The following is a 19,819-nucleotide window of genomic DNA, read 5'->3' on the forward strand; positions in this document are numbered from 1 at the left end:
CTTTTACCATGATTTCCATACATTAAAACATGTTTCCAGCTTCTGATGAGTGTAAATCAGCCTCACACATGGTCACTTACTCAGGTACATGTTTGCCTTGGCAAACAGCTTTGGCCATCACATACCTGATTTACCAATAGTTTTCCAACATCCTTGATACCATTCGGGAAGATAAATTTTCCATCAGTAGTCAAATTGGAAAACTTGAAAGTATAGACAAGCTGCAGAGTTTTTCAATAAGCTGCCTGGACTCTGATCCACGCCTAGAAGAATGCATAACACAAAGTAGATGCTCAACAAATATTTGTCGAATAAGTGAGTCAGGTAGAGTAAAGATAATAATTCTAAAGACATAGCTTAATTATTGGCAGAACGTTGTTAGAAGAATACAGATATGTTTTTATTGGCCTGGCCATCATGTGCTGGATTAAAAGAAGGATCAAAAATCTTTAACCATATCTCAATGCTAGCATACCACTCTAACTTAGTGGCTTAACTAATAATGTAACAGGACTTTAAACTCTTAAATACACACACACACACACAAATGTGAAAAACTGTAAGTGCATATTAAATGTAAATTTATATTAAATCCCAGGAGGATAGGGTCAGAAGCCTATTTTGTAGGTTAGCATCAAATACTATAATTTGACAGGTAGAAAGAGAAAATACATGTACATAATATGAAAGATCATTCAAATTCATAATTTGAGCCAATCATATGGCTATTATTAGCTTCCAGATCAGCCTTTTAACTCCAGTTTGTCTAGAAAACTGGGTATTCTGTCATAAAAGATGGCATCAGTGGAAATGGCCTAAATCATTCTCTCTCTCTCTCTCTCTCTCACACACACACACACACACACACACACACACACTCATCTCCCTAGGCTGAGGATGGGCCATTTTTACCATGTCTTCATGAGCTTTAAGGAGACCATAAGTGTTGAAATAGAACCAGATTTATTCCTATTAGGCCAAGTTCTACATGGGCTGAACGGAAGGCAAAGATGAGGCTGAATATGGAAATCAAAGCCAACGCAGTAGAACATATTTTTCTTTCAAAATATTTTATGTACTAAAGTTTGCACAACATCTTGGCAATGACAGCAAGCCTGTGTAAGGAGGTGTTTCGTGTTTCATAGCTAACATAAGGGCAAAAAAATGTAGCAGCAGCCAAACATTACTTCAATCATGCAATGAAAGAATGTGTATGGTAGAGTACATGGTAAGACCCATGCGCCAGAAGCTTCAAGGCTCAGAAATCTTGTACAAAATTCCAAAAGAGAGCTTATCTCTTATTTTTATATTCTTTGGTATTGTGAAGGAATGAAACTAAATTTAACACAGTCCATCTGTTTGATTAGAGAGAGAGAAAGAGACGTAATTGCATTTTCTTGGTATATAGATCGTTTCTAAATCTTAAAGGAGGCTAGTTTTCCAGATTGTCGTGGAAATTGTTTTGAAGTTCACCAATTTTGCCAACCCTAAGCACTCTGCCCATCTCTTTCTCTTCATTTACCCCCTTTCTATATAATTTTTTAATCTCTAGAAAACTGCCTAGAGTAGGTATTCATTAATAGGTATTCATTAAAAATATCGAAATTCGTGGGTGGATGGATGGATGGATGCACAGGTGACTAGATTAGGCATTAGAAGATCTAGATTTTAATCTTAGAGTTCCAGTAGGTATCATACCACCTAACAAAAATTGCTTTTTCCCTGTGTAATTTTGAGTGAGGACCCACATAGGGTATGCAATGTGTGCATCTTAGGTTCCCAGATAAATGACAAGCCAGGGATCTTAACCTCAAATGCCTTTATGAGCCAGGCAAGTAATAGAAATGAAGGAAATGGGCAGATGGAATAAACAAAAAGATAGTGGGGACTGAGGCTCACTGGAGGGCACACCTTGTGTTTAAAATATGATGGGAGCGTGGGGTGTGCTCAGAGCAGGTAGCCTGAAGAAATGGCTCCTCTGTTTATAACACACCCAACAGGAATCTGGGCTCTCTGTGAAAAGGGGCACAAAATGCATGGCCTTCCTATGAACAGACACCCTACACATGTCCCACCCTGCACTTCCACAAGGCTTCTGGATAGGAACAGCAGCCCAAGGCTTTGAAGGCCTCAGTCATGGAGGCAGTAGCCCTGAGAGTGAGCATAGATGTGAGGCATGGGCTGGAGGCCCAGGACAGCCCCCTACCCACGCCCCGCAGGAACGGGGGAGGGGCCACCTAGGAGCCGCTGGTGCACCAGGTCTGCCCGGCTGGACGTGAACGTGTATGTCGCAATGAGGTACCTGGAATACAAGATGGTCCTCGGCAGCCGCCAACCCAAGTCTGAGCTCCTCTGGGGCCTGAGAGTCCTCCACCAGACCAGCAAGATGAGCGCGCGAGAGTCCTCACCCAGCAGCAGAACCGAGACCCCGGGAAGGGAAGGCTCATTTCTTGAAGGCTGTGGATGGTGCCTTCAAGACAATGGATGTGGATATGGCTGAGGAACATGTCAGGGCCCCAATGAGGGCCCAGACGGACATTGGGGATGAAGCTCTGATCGGACAGTGGCTCTGGGATGACATACAGGTAGAGCTTCTGACATGGTATGAGGATGGAGATTTTAGCAATTGCTGGGGCCAGGATTCCTTTGGCTTCCTGGGCCAGAAACCATCGTAGAGTCTGAATGGCAACCATGCCAATAGAACCACTGGGAGAGCTGGAGTCAGCCCTGGCGCTGATGGTGGGGCCAGCACCGCATTCTAGATGGGCCCAGCACCAGCAACACTGTCCCGACCAGAAATGCCACCAGAAAGATTGCCAACTTCCCTGAGATCCAACAATGCTGATGAATGGCAGCAGTCACTCACCAAGCCAGGGTGCATCCCCTGACTCCTTCACACAGCACTCGGGGCACCTTCCAAACGTGCTCATCTGAGATGGCATGCATGAGGAAGCCGTCTTCGCCCTTCTTGCTTTTGTTGTGTTTTCATATTTTTGGTATCCATGTTACATTCAAGTTGCAAAATTAAGAAAAGAAAAAACAAAAATAAAATATGATGGGAGCTAAGCACACCGTTATCTGCAATCCACATAGGCTTACAGCATAAGCTTCTTCACAGACGTAACTGTTTCTAAAACACCTCTGCCATATACAAAATAATAAAGGAAGAAAGAAGAAAAATGTTAATTGCTAAAATGTAACCAAGTACTTACAAAGTGCCTAGAACTGTTCTAAATTTCATCTGGTTTGATTTTATTTTATATATATATATATATATATATATATATATTTAGATTTTATTTATTTATTTGAGAGAGAGAGGATGAGAGACAGAGAGCATGAAAGAGGGGAGAGTTAGAGGGAGAAGCAGGCTCCCTGCTCTGCAGGGAGCCCAATGCAGGACTCCATCCTGGAACTCCATGATCAGGACCTGAGCCGAAAGCAGTTGCTCAACCAACTGAGCCACCCAGGTGCCCATGGTTTGATTTTATGTCATGAATATAATTACTGCTCTTTTACAATCAAAGAAATTAAGGTACAATACTCAGTAAGTGTATGTTGCTGCTCTATTAATAAATAATTGGACGTTAAGAAATAAAAACCAGGAAAAAAAATGTATCAGGGCCCTGAGCCAAACCCCTAATCCAGATGAAAGAAGCATTCTTCCAAAAGAGCTTCCATCAGAGAATGGATGACTCCCAGCTCCTCTTCTGATGTCTCCAGGTAGAGGATGAAGGTCATTCCCCGAGTCCATCGGTAGCTCACTCTCCGCAACGTAACTGAGACCTCTGCATTTCTGGAGTCAACACAGAACAGCTTTGTGCCATCTGCAAGGCCTGTCTCCTTTGGTTCACAGTAATCAAAGAAAACACACTCCTCCTGTGTGTGTGGAAATAATGTGAACAGTTACGTGCCACCGTCAATTACTAAGTGCTTAACACTGTACGTAGTATCATTTCCTCTCATTCTCACAGCGGCCCCATAAAGTCAGTACTGTTATTGTGCCCAATTTACAGATAAGGACATTGAGGCTCATGGAGGTAAATTAACATCTCCCAGATCACTCAGCCAATGAGTGATGGAACCAGGGTATGAATTCCAGCAGGCCCATCTGCAGAGTTCATGATCTTGTGCACTGTGACAGGGCCAAGAAGGCTGAGAAGAAAAACACATTGAATATTTCTGAGTATGTTCATCAACCAGTTTCTTAAAACACAAAATCCTCTTCTCATACACCCTCTTGCACTAAACTTCAAACTATTATATCGTAGAAAAGAGCAGATGGGTTTCTATTCTGGTTGCGGTGGAGAGTGAAGGGCCAGCCACCACCTCCACTATATTCTCTCTCATTTTGATGTCCTCTAGCATCACTTCCAGTCATTGTTACTCTTGTCTGACCCCACCCCCCATCTCCTCACCCCTGTTTCTCCCTGTACCGATCTCTGCTTCGCTCTCATTTGTGTGGGCAGACCAAAGATTCAACACTCAGTCCTCTAGGTACTTCCTTCTCTACCCGCCCTGCAAGAGTGCTCAATGCCCAGATCACCCACTGCCATCGTGGTAATGACCCTCACGTGTTTGTCTGCAGACCCATATCCCTAGTGGCTTGTAGGACATGTGGGGTGAACCTTTTCCCCCAAGAACCAAGTTGGATTTAACTTTGAGAGAACTAACTGGGCATTGCACTCAGAGGTGTCTGGAGATGGCTATTTAAAGCTGCACGGAGGATGTGCTTGCCTCAGAGATGGCTCCCATTATTTTTAGTTAACTGGTGAGGAGGACCGCCCCCCTTCCCAACCCCCACAGACTGCCCTTCTTGCCACCACACTCCCTTCCTCATGCCTGATGGAGGGTGCTTCCCCGTGCAGAGGGTGCTCAATCAACACGTTCTGCACAGGCAGGTGGGTCTGCACACTTCAAAAGCAGGAGCACCTTTTTTCCTCAGCACGTCTCGTCTGAACTGAGAGACAACAGGGTACAGCGATGGAGGAAGAATGCAGAAGTCAGACAGACCTGGCTTCACATCTTCTCAACTACTTGTGTGATCTCTGAGCTCATGTTTCTCATCTGCAAAACTGGGAACATAATACTAGTTCCTGCTCATTGTTTTGTTGAGAGGATTCAATGTGGTCAGTCATGGAATGCACTGAGGATGGTGCCTAGTCTGTAATAAGGCTCAGTGTCTGGTCATCTTTAGGATTATTTTGTAACCCTTTGCTTTTGAGGTAGTTGGTGAGCTCTGTAGCTTCAGGAATTACTGAATAGGCCACATTGCCTATTTCTCGAGGCTGTGGACTTTTTTTTAGCATAGTAGGTAACTAAAGAAAAAGAAGGAGATAAAAGAGAAGAGACTTTCCACAAAAGGAGTGTATATGACTGCTCATCAGGCATCATGAGAGCTGCTTTATCTTTGTAATCTCTTGTAACTTCATGCAGTCCAGATGGGGAATGAAAGTTGGGTTTTATTGCTCCCATCATCCAGTGTTTCTCAAAGAGCATACCTTTGACCACTGAGTATTAGAATTTCCTGACCAGGAACCAGGAACCCTCGGAATTTCTGGAGCAAGGCCAGAGCATCAAAGTGTGAGGACCTTTGACTTAGGAATTGTATCATACCTAAGACTTGGTTCTGTATTTTCTTGTATTTTTACATGAAAGCATGTCATTTCTTCCTTAATTAGATACATTCTTCAAGGTGGGAAGAGTTCTTGTAACCCCAACAGTATACAAGCCTGAACACGGCATTGGGAATTCATGAAAACATTTGGGTAGGTTTAGCTTTCTGCACTGCAGGGTCAATACCTTAAGATCCGTAGAGACCTTGAGTTAGAAAAGCAATACCCAAGATTCCCACTATTCTACAATGTTGTTTTTAATCAATACTTTCTCACTGTCGGTCGGGTGTTCTTTTACTGATTGATCCACTGAAATTCCTGACTTCCTGACCAGGGAGCAAAATTGACAAGTCTCTGAAAAGTGAAGTCCCTGCTGGGTCTCAGAGTGTTTGTAAAACAGAAACTCACAGGTCTTCTCTTCTTATCACTGAAAGCTCGGCCCCTTCTGACCAAAATGGTTATGCAACTTTTGAATATATGCATTAAAACATAATTTCTGTTACAGGATCTACAATGATATGTGCTAGCTTTAAGGAAAAGGAAGAACTTGTTACTTTATGATGTGTTTGTTCCTGAGCAATTGAGAGGTTTGCCGTATGTTTTTATGGTCGTTTTCTTTGAGGTTCCATGAACGCCTTCTGGAATGTGGAGGTTCCACCATCAGAGACATATGGGAACTTTTCCAGTGTCCTAATGTCATTAACCCAGCGGCTTTGGTTGTCATAATACACATTTATTTCTCCTACATTTAAAAGGCAATTCTCTGATCTCCAGCTCATTTAAACATGTTTGATCTTAACAAGATGAAAAATGTTTGGAATCTAAGCTTATGATCTCTGTGCTACATTTTTCTTCTTTTAATTCACAGTAGCTTCCCCTACCTCCTCCTTCTCTTCTTTAGGATCAACACTCTGTGGTCGGCCAGAACACAGGCCCCAGTCCAAGTCCCAACCCCTGCTCAAATCCAAACACCGGAAGTGGTTACATGAACTCCCAGTCATCACTGTTGAATCAGCAATTGATGGGAAAGAAACAGGGTCTACAGAGGCCGATCATGGAGCGGAAACAGCAGCTTCTCCTACAGCAGCAGATGCTGGTTGATACGGTAAAACTCTCTCCTAATGTCTACTGCACATACCTATTGACCTAACAGGGGGAATTCATTATTTCCCCTTTCTGGTCACTGCCCTTTTCTCTGTGCCTACTTCGATGAGAGCAAGGAGAGAGTCCTGGCTATAAGAAAAGGGAATTCTATACGTAAGTTATCGTGCTGCGGGGAAAAAAAATAAAAAAGCACTTGATTTACCAGCTGCTGGACAGTTGGAATGCATGGCACCCCACCTAACTAGCCCTGCCCAGCCCAGGAATGTTAAGAACCACCAACATGAGTATTTGGATCAGGCAAAAGGAGCCATTTTTATGCTGCAGCCCTGAGGGGCAGAAATCGGGGACAGAACTTTAACTAACTTGAATCCAAACTGATTTTAGAGGTAAAAGGAATTTCTAAAACAGTTGTAAAAGCCAGCATGGAGTTTCAAAACTTAAGATTTGGCTTCCAAAATAAAGCATCACAGAAGGGGGGATGTTTTTAAAGAAAACTGAGGATCTGTTTCCAGCTTTCAGCATAGTTAAGTGACCTTAAAGAAAGGCAAGGTGGTTCTTTCCCCGCAGGACCCAAGCTCTAGCCAGGCTTCACTGTAATCTGCTTTCCCCACCGTGTCCTCAGACATACCATCGGGCACAGATTCAAACCCCTCCAGCCTCCGAACGCTGAGTTCTCCAGGTTTCATTCTCTCCCTTCAGACAGTTTGGTCAAATGAAAGGAAAAGGGGGCAGAGTTAGCCATCTCCAGGTTGACAGAGTCAAGGTACACAGAGATGTGACAAACAAAATAAAAAATGTTTATACTCAAGGAGCTTTGTAGTAAAAGTCAGAAATCTAGGGTGTGATGGGTGCTATCATTCATTCGGTAAATATTAATGGCTATAAATAAAAGAGACCCTGCCTTTGTCCTTAAGGAGCATAGAGCCCACAGGGATGTGAAATAAATAGGCAAAAGGCAGGTGATTAAATGCTGTGATGTGGCAAATACTAAAAATACTAGAAAACCTCCTCTCTCTTCAAAGAGGAGGTTTTATCTACTGAGGATCTGAAGGTGAAGTAGGTGATGGGGTAAAGAGCAGGGGAGCTTTCAGGCCAGAAGAACCAGCATATTCAAAGACTCGGGGACGATAACGTATACTGCATGTGATATAGTAGATGGCAGTAGAGGATTAGGAAAATAATTGGCAAGGAGGCCAGAGAGGAGAGGCCAGAGCTTGATAAATTTACATTGTCTGAAAAGCAATGGCAGGGATTTTAAGGATTTGAAACAAAGAAGCACCAAACTTAGATTTGCATTACAATAAAGTATGAACAGAGTAAGAGGAAAGGTAATTGAGCAAAGATATCATCCAGCCTGGAGAGATTAAGGGTAGTCTCCCAGAAGAGGTACAATTTGACTTTGACTTTGACCTTGAAGACTGCAGGATTCTGATGGGTAGAGTAGGTGAGGAGGGGCTAGACAACAAAAGGTCCAGCCCAGGTGTGTATTTATTGATGGGTTTGAGATTAAATTCTGAAATATTTAATTCACAATGAATGGGGGGATATAGGAAGGGGAGACAAACCAGGAGAGATTGTGGGCTCTGAGAAACAGACTGAGGGTTTTGGAGACGGAAGAGGGTGGGGGGTTGGGTGAGTCTCATGGTGGGCATTATGGAGGGCATGAATTGCATGGAGCACTGGGTGTGGTGCGTAAATAATGAATTTTGGAACACTGAAAAAATAAAATAGTATAAATAGTAACATAATCATTCATTAATTTTAAGGAATGACAAACGGAATAATTTCGGGGTCTAGAGTAGGTGAGAAGAAATAGTGAGGGACAAATAAGGAATAGTGAGCAATTAACTTACTGATGACCTTGAGTACTGCCATAAGGGGTAGGGGTGCCACGGACTAGATCACAAATCAACACAACCAGTTCCTTCTATAAGTCTTCTGTAATTCTGGAAACTCCAGCTGTCCCACCAAGTCCCTCCCTTTTTTTTTTTTTTTTAATCTTTGTCAATTAAATAGCTTAGAAACAAAGGCAGCAGGAGAGAAAAACATACAATCTAAGACTGACTCTCATTGTTCCCATCAGTCCTTCTCATGTGTTGAATTACAACACGCAGAGGTTGAATTTCTGGATTTTCAGCTCTGATTCAAAGGCAAGGAGATGTGTCCCGAGGATCATGTCCTGGCACTGGCTGAACTCTCCTTGGGCCCCGGTTGAGTCACCACTGAGACAGGTGCAAAGGGCAGTGGATGAGAAATGGGACTGCTGTTTTTGCGATTTTTATAAACCATTCACATTTCTCTTTGTTTGGACGCCATTGAGGGTGCCTGTGCTTGTTAGCATATCCAGGAAGAAACAGTCTTTGATATGGCTTTACATTAGCATATGCTTTGTAGTCATTTCCAGTCAGTTGGCAAGGCCAGAAAGGCGCCTAAATTGAGACATTTTCTCACGAAAGTGCGTCATCCTTACTCCCTGTTATTCTCTCACCAATGAAGCACAAAGAGGAAAGATGAGTCGAATCATATGTAAGACTATGGGCGTCATGGTAACCAACACATTTTGTGCACCTTCTGTGGGCCAGGGGCCACACCCAGCCTTTACAGTGGTAAAGGATTAGTCCTTCTGATCGGAGTTATGAGGGTGGTCCTAGATTTATCTACGTGTCAGATTTTGAGATGGCAAAACTGAAGCAGGACAGATAAACACAACAAAGATTATTTCTATAGGGGGTTTTCAGGTCCAGGTTATTGGGTTGAATTACTGGGTCCAAGATCATGAGGCATTAGTTGAGAAGTTCAATTTCACATTCCGCAGAAGTAGTCTCAGAGATGGCCTCTGAGTTACACTTAGCCAGAATGGGGCGGTCATCCTCTTGCATAGAATGGGACTTGGAGCAGCCTGCCTTCCGTGCTGCAGTCTGGTCTTCGCTACTCCTGAGCCTGCAGGGATGACACAGTCATTCCAATGAACAGTCCATATGCCAGGCCGTTAAATCTAACTCACTGGTGAGCAAGTACTTCAAGAAACTCAGGTTTCCAGGGATGTGTTGTTAACCCTCGGAACAATCTAATTTAGCCCTCGCGGAAATAAAAAGTCAGTAAGTACATTGAATATACATAAAAATAAGTTCAGATTTGAGATCTAGTCCTTAATGGGGAAACCAAGAGCCTGATCCTGTCTCTATCTCTATCTTTGTCTCTGTCTCTTTCTCTCTCATACACACATGCATGTGCACCCATGCACAAATCCTGTTTACTTCAATATAAACAGCAGAAACACCTACTGACATAAGAAAAAAATGATAGTTGCTTTTGGAAAAAGAGAAGAATTCAGAAAGTCCCATACTTGGCAAAAAAATAAAACTTGTCAGCTTGCACAATATTTTACAACAGTCAGGGTAGAACATCACCGCATTTGGGTTCATGGAACATCTCAAGCTGCTTCTTAAACATTTAGGGTTTAGGCAAAACAATAAAGACTTTCACCAACCACTTTTTTCCTTCATTTGTAAACCCATATTTAAAAGAAATGTAATCCATATGTTTCTGATTCATTTACACTTAGCTCATCAAAATCATGTTTTTTGCGAATTACTTGATGCCCCAAAACCCCTGTGAGTCTTTCAAGTTTTTTTCTTAGAAACAAAAATTTGAACTTGGTTTGTTGTTGTTTTAAGGAACTGAGAAGTACATGGTTCAAGTGGGATCTTGGGAACTTGGCCAGTGCACATGTGGCCTCCATCTAATTTATCCCTCTATCTTTACACAGTTTTCTATTTATTGATTGTTCTCTTTCTACCTATGCCAGTTAAGTCTATCTTTGAAAATTTGAAAATGAGGTTGCTTTGGGGTGCATACAATGCTACAGTAAAGCAGTTCTAAAAACTTCCTGATCCATGATGAGAAGGACTGATAAGAGTCCAGATTGATATGACGCTTGCAGCCGAGCCATTTTTGCTTTTGTCAGACGTGAACCATCTGATAGGACACCAAGCTCAGATGGGGTTACTTGGAGACCATGATAAAATGAGACACAATAAGGCCACTTCGTAATTTGATCTAAATACAGACACAAGGTCACTCTGTAACCCACAAAATACCACCACCCCCCTTTGCTAAGTGAGCAACGGCTGCTTCTTTACTCAATGATAGAACCAACCTCACTTTGACAGCTTACAACCTAGAACAAATCTTTGCCTTCTTAGACCCTCCCTAAATCATCCAATCAACACTCAAATCCTAGGATAGGTTCTCTCTAACGCTCTAGTGCTGAGGCACCCCAGGGTGCCCCCATGATGTGCATTCTCCCTTGCTGCAATGAATAGTAAACCCAGCAGGTGTGTTCCTGGTGGTCTTTGACTAAAGGCATTGAAAATATAAAAAGAACATACCTATTTCCTCTCTTAGCTCACAAATTCACCTATTCTAGAGATCTAAAGGTGGCTGATTCCAGAAGGAAGAAAAGAAGGGGGCCTAGGAGACATCTGTGCTTTAAAAATGGGGCACAGAGAAACAGGGAAGCAAATACTGTATTGTGTGGCAGGGAAAGGACCAGAATGTTTGAGTCAGGATTCGATTTCTGTTCTACTACTTGGATCTTTGGCAAGTTACTTGGCCTAAGGAAACTTCCATTTCTTCATCTATTAAGTGGAAATAATTACTCCTATTTCAAGAGTGATTTTAGAGGGGGAAAATTGAGTAATATGTGTATAGTGCCCCCACCAATCCTGATAGATTATCCCCTGGCATCTCCTCCTCTCTAAGGTTGCCAGATTTAACGAATAAAAATATATAATTTCCAAGTGTTCTGTATTTTCTCTGTTAACCCTACTTCTATGCCTGCCACACTCCATGGGACTAGAATTAAATAATAGGTACCAAAGCATCTCAGGTGTGCTACAAAATAAACACCATCTCAAAAATCTTAGGAATTTAGCTCTCCCTGAAATCTAATTGCAAAATAAAGGAAATGAGGTTAGTTGCTAGACCCAAAACACACTGAGTGTTAAGGAAAGTTGGAATTATACTTCCTCACAGGAAATTTATTGAAATTGAAAAGACCCGTCTCTGAAGTAACGCTAGTAAATAAGGTATGATTCACAGCGACGGCTGCAAAGTTGTTCTTGCAGGCTTACTTTTTTGAATGACAGTCTATAAATGTTTACAAGTGGGAAAGGAAACATGCAACTTAATATGTTTTTATCTGTGTTTTCAAGGAGAAGATTGCTCCACAGGATCAGATAAACAGACATTTGACCAGGCCACCCCCAGATTACAAAGACCAAAGAAGAAACACGGGCAATATGCAGCCAAACGCTGCTCCATATTCTGGTAAGTATTCTTTAAAATCAGTAAAAATAGGGAGTCCTGGGTGGCTCAGTCAGTTAAGCATCTGCCTTTGGCTCAGGTCATGATCCTAGAGTCCTGGATCAAGCCCCACATTGGACTTCCTGCTCAGTGGGGAGTCTGTTTCTCCTTCTCTCTTTCTGCTTCTCCCTCTCCCTCTCCCTCTCCCTCTGCTACGCCCTCTCCCTCTGCTTCTCCCTTCTGCTACTCCTTCTCCCTCTCCCTCTGCTCCTTGCCCCTGCCCGTGCTCTCTCTCTCTAATAAATAGATAAAATCTTTTAAAAAATCTGTAAAAATCGTAACTGCAGAAGAAAAAAACTATTCAGCTTTTAACATCTCCTCCTCTTCTGCCTCATTTGGAAATAACATCTTTCTTAGAATCCTGCACTAGTTCCCATTTAACTTCCCATTTAACTTTCGGATCAACTTGAGTGGTTTTCAGTCCTTTCTTCATTTCCTGCTGATTCTTGTCCTCTATTCACATATTTCACTGCCCTTCAAATTACCTCTGAGAGTTCAAGAGAACTTAAATATTTTCTAACTCCTCGGTTTGACCGTTCTCCTCCCAGCAAGGTATCCTGACCCTGATCATGTAAGGTAAGCAGTCATTCCTCTCTCTTGGAACTTGCATGAAGCCTGATCCACTTATCTCCACTTGTCCTCAGCATGGCTGAAAGACAAGATGGAAGTTCCTTTGGAACATGGCTTCTTACACCATAGCCTATTGGTGGGTTCAAGGGAAGCTCGGAGTTTTGGAAATATAATACAAAATTCAACGTGGGTGTTTGGGCTTTTCTTTTCCCATTCATATAAAAGAATCTCAAGGATAGCAGCCTCAGGCTGATTAGGTGGCTGTACTGTGTTGTCAGGGGTCCAGGCATCTTTTGTTTTTCTGCTCCACCTTCTTTCACGTGGAGTTTCCTCCCTAAGGGTTGCCTTGAGACCAAACACACCACCATTCTTCACATCGTATTCCAGGTAGAAGGATGAAAGAAGGGGAAAGGTAGAACGCCCTCCCAAATGAGTCAGATTCTCCTTTTAAAAGAAGCTTCTTGGGGGCACCTGAGTGACTCAGTCGGTTAAGCGTCTGCCTTTGGCTCAGGTTGTGATCTCGGGGTCCTGGGATCAAGCCCCACATCGGGCTTCCTGCTCAGCTCAGCAGCCTCTCTCTCTCTCTGCTGCTCCCCACGCTTGTGCTCTCTCTCTCTCTCTCTCAAATAAATAAATAAAATCTTAAACAAAAATAAAGTAGGTTTTTTGGACTCTTACCTAATAACTTCTACTTCTAGCCAGAATGTATTCATCTGGATCCCTCCATCACCAAGGAAGCTTGGGAAATATGGTTTTTCAGCTGGGCATATTGCTGCAAAATCAAGGGTCTGTTTCTAAGGGAGACAGGGAGACTGGATGCTTGGTAGGCACCTGTGAGTCCGTTTCACAGTACACATGGACTTTTCCTAAGGGTGGATCCTTGGCATCCAGTTGCCAGTTCCCAAATGGATTAAGAACCAGTACCCAGAGCGCTGTACTTCCCATGTCTTCTGAGAATGAAATAAGCAACAAGCACAACACAAACTCCTTTTGTCATTTTCTGCTTTAATCTTAGTGCAATAATAATCACCTTGCCCAGATGTTAACATTAGAAATGATGTATGAAAAGCACATGGAACAATTTTCACCATATATTAGGAACTTCTAAATACTAACTGTGATTACTATTTTGTGACTTTCATGGAAATTCTGTCTATTGTGGTTGTTTGAAACTATTGCTCTCCTCGTAAACCTTCTCAGGGCATTTTGTCAAAATAGAGGGCACCTACGGGGAATGATTTTTAAAACCTTTAAATCTGGGGTGCCTGGGTGGTTAAGTTGCTTCAGTGTCTGCCTTCAGCTCACGTCATGATCCCAGGGTCCTGGGATTGAGTCCCATGTTGGGCTTCCTGCTCCGTTGGAAGTCGGCTTCTCCCTCTGCCTCTCTCTCTTGCTCTGTCTCTCATGAATAAATTTTTTAAAATCTTAAAAAAAAAAAAAACTCTAATTTTTTTTTTCTCATAGCACTTTCATAGTGTCCTTTCCCTTCTCATGAAACCCGTAGATACCAAGATGCTGTTGCTTACCCTTATCAGCTGTCTGTCAGCTTTTTACTATCCCAGCATCTCATACCCGACTCTGATCCCTCTTTATCAAGCAGGGTGTGTGCTCAGTTTGGATATACAGGGAGATACAAGAGACTGTTCCTGCCTTTGAGGGGTCCGTAGTCTAGTGGGAGACATATTAAAACAAACAACAAGGACGTCAGCCTGTCAGGCTGTATGCCATGTTAGTTATCCCCGAACAGTTCCAGGCTTCCCTACAGCTACAGCTACAGCCATGTTCTTCTTCCGTAGTGCTGTTCTGGTATTTCCATGTGTGTCCCATTCTCGTTTCTTAGTATTTCTGATTCTGTGGGCCTCCCTGCATCTGTGCAGGGAGAGTACTTTAAAAGAGTATCTTTCTCCAAGTTACATATTTAATTCAGTCTCTCATTTACTCATTCATTCATTCAATATCAAGCAAATACCTACTTTGCACTCCACTAGACTTAGAGAATAGGACAGTGAACCGAACGAGCAAAAATGCTTTCCCCCATGGAACTTATCATCTACCAAGCCCTTACTTTTATCTTTCTCACATGTCATTTTTGCTTCTCAAGATGAATCTCCATGATGACTTTGATTGCCCCAAGTCAGGAGGGTTTTAACATGTTGACTCATCACTGCCCAATATGTGGTGCCTCCCTAAAGGGCAGCCTACAACTGATGGTTCCACTTTGAGATTCCATGGATTTCCCAATACAAAAGCTAAGTGCGGAACAAAAGCTTCCAAGAGCAAATCCCACTGGGAAGAGCAGGCTGGAGTATCAGGCAAAGCTCAATGAAGGAGCTTGGACTTTGGCCTGAGCTTTGAAGGAAAAGTGGGGTTCAGAGAGTAAAGAAGGGCATCATATGAAAGGGAACTGGTATGAGCAAAGGTGGTTTGTGGTATGTGGATAACAAAGCAATAGTAACTCTACCTCCTGGGGCAGAGGGCGTTCCACGTGGAAATCATCACTCGAACATGGACACCCCGAATTCCAGACGTTTAAAGAGATGGGAATTTTCTCTTTGGACACTTGGGGGTCACTCAAGGAAGCTTCTTGAATGGGGATGATGCAGATGAATAACTGGACATGGTGTTCAAGGCCAGAGGTGCAGAATCTAGCAGCCATGTATAGGATTCTTCCGCACTTTCTTATTTGGACTCTGGGGTAACCAGTAGCCTGGACTGCACAGCAGCTGGTTAATCAAAGTTCTGGTCTTTGGTCTTGGAACAGATAAAGCTAATTCAAAATGAAAGAAAGGTTGACTATCACCTCCCCTTGGTGACTCCAGAAGAGTAGTAAAGTAAAACCTAAAAGCTAGAGCCATTTTATGCCTTTTTCTCTATATTATATAAAATCTTGACCAAGGGATGACCTAGGGAATACTTGCCTCTCAAAGCTGTCTTACTCCTTTTATAAAAGATGGCATGATGGTTATTTCTATTTGTTTTGTACCTGAAAACAGTTTCAGGGTGGATAAGTTATTGCAAATTGCTATAAAATACGTGGTTATGAACTAATATAATTATCTTCTCTTTCTCAGGTGGCTCATCTACCGTGAGTTTAAACTCTAGCCAGGCTTTGGCAAACCCAGTTTCCACACATACCATTTTGACTTCGAACTCCAGCCTCATGTCTACTTCCCATGGGACAAGAATGCCATCGTTACCCACAGGAGTTCAGAACATGGGGATGTATGGAACTCTGCCTTGCAGTCAGCCTGGCACGTACAGCGTCCCTTCAGGAGTGACTCAGCTGACCCAGCAGAGGAACCCAAATCAAGTGATAGCAAATCAAAACAACCCTCTGATGCCACGGCAACCTACCTTAGGGGCAAGTAATAATAATAACGTGGCCACGTTTGGAGCTGGGCCTGTTAGCAATTCCCAACAACTAAGACCAAATTTAACCCATACCATGGCCAGCATGCCAGCACAGAGAACGTCAAATGTAATGATCACGTCCAGCTCAACAACACCAAACTGGGCCTCTCAAGAAGCAACAACCAAACAGCAGGAAGCCCTGAAGTCCACGGCGGTCCGCTTCCCCACAGGGACGCCTGCAGCCTACACCTCAAACCAGTCCCTGCCACAGGCAGTAGGCAGCCAGCAGTTTTCCCAGAGGCCAGTGGCTCCTCCTAACCAGTTAACACCAGCGGTGCAGATGAGACCCATGAACCAAATGAGCCAGCCATTAAACGGACAAACCATGGGTCCACTGAGAAGTCTGAACCTCAGACCCAATCAGCTCAGCACACAAATATTGCCTAATTTGAACCAGTCAGCCACAGGGTTGAGTCAGTCGAGGACGGGCATAAGCCAGTCGCCATCCCTGACACCAGGCAGTTTCCCTTCACCCAACCAAAGTTCCAGGGCTTTTCAAGGAACCGACCACAGTGGTGACTTAGCTTTTGACTTTCTCAACCAACAGACGGATAACATGGGCCCTGCCCTGAACAGCGATGCTGATTTCATTGATTCCTTATTGAAGACAGAGCCTGGTAATGACGACTGGATGAAAGACATCAATCTTGATGAGATCTTGGGAAACAACTCCTAAAGGAGAAGAGGGAGACAATTAATAAACTCCACACACTAAAAGGCAGTATTTTACAAAGACGCTGTAAAGGCCAAACTCTTGACTTTTAGTTGGACTATATGAAGATACCTTAGCTTACACATGGAAGCAGAAAGTAACTACAGTGCTTGGTTCAAATGGTTGTTTTAAGTCTCCAACCCGAAAGTAAAATCTTGGGATCACTCTTCCCTATCTAAACTCCAGGATACAGTATCCAGTTTGCCCAAACAGAACTGTGATGTTGACGTGTAATCAGCTGTGTAAAATAGGTTTCCTGAGCTCCTTTCCTCCCTGAAAGAAAAGTAATAGAGCTTGTGGCTTGTTAAACCCCACGTCATACGGAGGTACCAGTTCCCAGCGACAAGCAACAAATTCCTTCGTTTGCTCTAATAGGTAGTCAGTGTGGTTTAATCTTCCCACTCTTGTTTTTTCCTTTAGCTTTCCTAAAATGTTCAGGGTAGATTGGGATGTTGTAGGTTTGTTTGGAGTAACCAAACAGTGCTGCAAGTAGAGGAGAGCCCGAGAAACTAGAGAACATCCAGTGGATCATAGAGTTTCTTCCCCAGATTCACCTCTCACTTGGTCAGTTTTCCCACATACGCCATACTTCAGCAACATGCCGTGTCCGGTGCTGAGACAAGATTGCAGAGCTCTCCAACTTTGTTTGGGTTTCCACAACCCATTCCCGGGTCCATTTCCAAGTCTTAGATACAATCACAACTTGTCCTAATCATACTGAAATATTGGTGCATGCCTGTCTGCATCAGATTTCACTATTTCAAAAAGAAAACATCCCACTGAACATGGCTACGAAGCAGATTTATCTAGCCACAGATAACCTGGGGTGTTGCTTATTTTGATGATGCCTGCTGGTTAGTTCCCATGTTGAGTGAAATTAAGATTTGTCTTCCCTGCTTATTTTGATGACCAGAGACTGATTTGTAAGAAAACGGAGAGAAGAAGGTATCTTGTTTTGATTGGAGATAAGAAACAGAAGATCAGGACAAGAAATGGTGGGTATGGTTGGGTACAGATCTATTTGACAGGGTTTGAAGGAAAGCATAATTGAGAGAGAAAACAATCTGTCCTGATTTGGGCATATTTGGGTGAACAGCCAAAGAGAATGTGATCCGTTCCAGTAGCAATGTATCCATTCTTGGCTCCCTAATGTGATGTATCGTTACCACATGCTAGATGGACCTGCGTATCCAGGTTTTCTCCCTCAGGGCCGCGCACTGTATCAAACAAAGAGTTATTATTGAGTCTTGTCACCTCAGAACCCACACACAGATCAGCTATAAGACGGAGAGGACGTGTGCTGATTTGGAATGGATGCAAAATATCACTATCATTTTCCTCATTACGGAAGAACATAAGTTATCTTCAGCCTTTTTAGTTATACACCCGCATAGTCAATTATCAGGTGTAATTTAACTGGTAATAACTAAGTCTTTCAGTATCTGTTCTAAAAAGATCATATTTTGAAAGTTACACAAAGTCCTCTGTCAACCCTTAAACTGTCTAGAAGCACTCTTCTTCTTTTACACAATACCAACGTCACTGGCCCAGAATCTTTTCTGTGCTAGGTTGTAAATATGAATAAATGACTTCTTTTGTAAACTTTTGTAAAGAATATTTTGGTAGTAATACTTAAAACATATTCTTTGGGTTATATTTATACATATGTGAAATAAATATACTATCAAAAGGTTATATTTTATACAAAAAGTAAATTGTTACCTTTTGTATGCTAATATACGAAGTTTTGTATAATATGATGGTTTATTTTTAGCTCTACACTTAAACCGTAAGAGGTCAAGTGGGAACTTTTGAAAACTATCAAGAGGCTTGTGTGACAAATTTCTATTCTGAAACCTCAAGAACTAAGCATTCCAGGTTTCAATTTTTCTTTTTTTTTTTTCCTCTCCCTAATTATTTTTAAACCTTTAGTTCTTTTGTCTTATTTGATCCTACTGCTGTGGACATTGTATTGGTCCTTGTTGCATGTGGTCTACTGTGTGTTTTCCCATTTTATAAAACAGTGTTTCTCCATGCAAAAAAAGCAAAAAAATATGTACATATAAACACTTTTATTTTATAACTCCTCCATGTTACTGTACATAATGGCCAGCACTTCCCAGTTACACTCCTGTGATTCAGCTTTTCTCTACTCTAACATAAATAGTATGTTTTGTAGTAGCTATCAAATTTAAGAGATTAAGCAATCAGAATGTTTGGATTTTCTTCTATTTCAATGTGAATTTCATAATTAATGTCTATTTATTCAGCTATTCATTAAAATACAGGATTCTTTGGGGAAAAATGGTGTAGTCTATAGTTTCTGTTTTTTGGCAGCCTATGACCAAAGATGATGTAATTTTCCTGAAAGCTGAGATGATGACAATTTGATAGACAGAATGTGGCTAAAACTTTAAGATTTACAATGTAAAAGCTATTGGAATCCAATCTCCCATTTATAGAGATACCAGACTACTTAATTGTTGGCATTGTTTATCATTCTGACATATTATTACAGGAGATAGAAGTCATTTTTCTTTCTTTTTTTATTCAAAGATAGAAAGCAGTTTAGGCAAATAATTCATTCTTGGCTTTGTGCTAAGCCCAATGAAGATAAATAACCCTGCTCTAAGTGAATGCACTACTACTAATTGCATTACTGTAACTGCACCCATGACTGTAAAGATTTCAACTTGTAAAACAAGGATTTTGTATTGTGTGTAATTTCATGTGTTAAAAAATAGTTTTAAAACATTCGGAAGTGGTTCTCTTGTATGAAATCGTACTTTCAGTCACCAACAATATTGTTGCTATATCACAGAAAGTTCAGAGAACTAGTAATAGTGATGGGCAGATTTATTCTCTGGGAAGCTTCTCCTACTAGTGAAATGTTGCCTAGTCTCCTTTCAATGTTCGTTAGTCCACTTAGAAGGTTTGTATTAAAATCCTGTATGCACAGTATCACTAAATACCGAAGACACACTCCCTAAGCCTCAGGCATGGTGGACCTTTGCTTGGGCACTGGCCAAGTCTGTTCAGG

At 42.1% G+C, this 19,819-nt stretch overlaps 1 protein-coding gene and 1 non-coding gene across 2 annotated transcripts in view; both read left to right on the forward strand.

The window, feature by feature from the left end:
* MAML2 (mastermind like transcriptional coactivator 2) overlaps positions 1-19,543 on the forward strand; it is a 346,273-nt gene extending 326,730 nt beyond the window's left edge. The window contains exons 3-5 of the mRNA XM_044258264.1: positions 6,517-6,720; positions 11,936-12,050; positions 15,728-19,543. Of these exons, the coding sequence (XP_044114199.1) occupies positions 6,517-6,720; positions 11,936-12,050; positions 15,728-16,743 (1,335 nt within the window). The 3' untranslated portion in view covers positions 16,744-19,543. The remainder of the gene's footprint in view (positions 1-6,516; positions 6,721-11,935; positions 12,051-15,727) is intronic.
* Positions 1,939-2,068, forward strand: LOC122914907. The gene has a single exon (XR_006385970.1). It is a non-coding gene; the product is annotated as a small nucleolar RNA SNORA11 (small nucleolar RNA).
* Positions 19,544-19,819: the final 276 nt, after the last annotated feature.

The sequence above is a fragment of the Neovison vison genome, chromosome 7, assembly GCF_020171115.1.
Source record: "Neovison vison isolate M4711 chromosome 7, ASM_NN_V1, whole genome shotgun sequence".
Classification (NCBI taxonomy): domain Eukaryota; kingdom Metazoa; phylum Chordata; class Mammalia; order Carnivora; family Mustelidae; genus Neogale; species Neogale vison.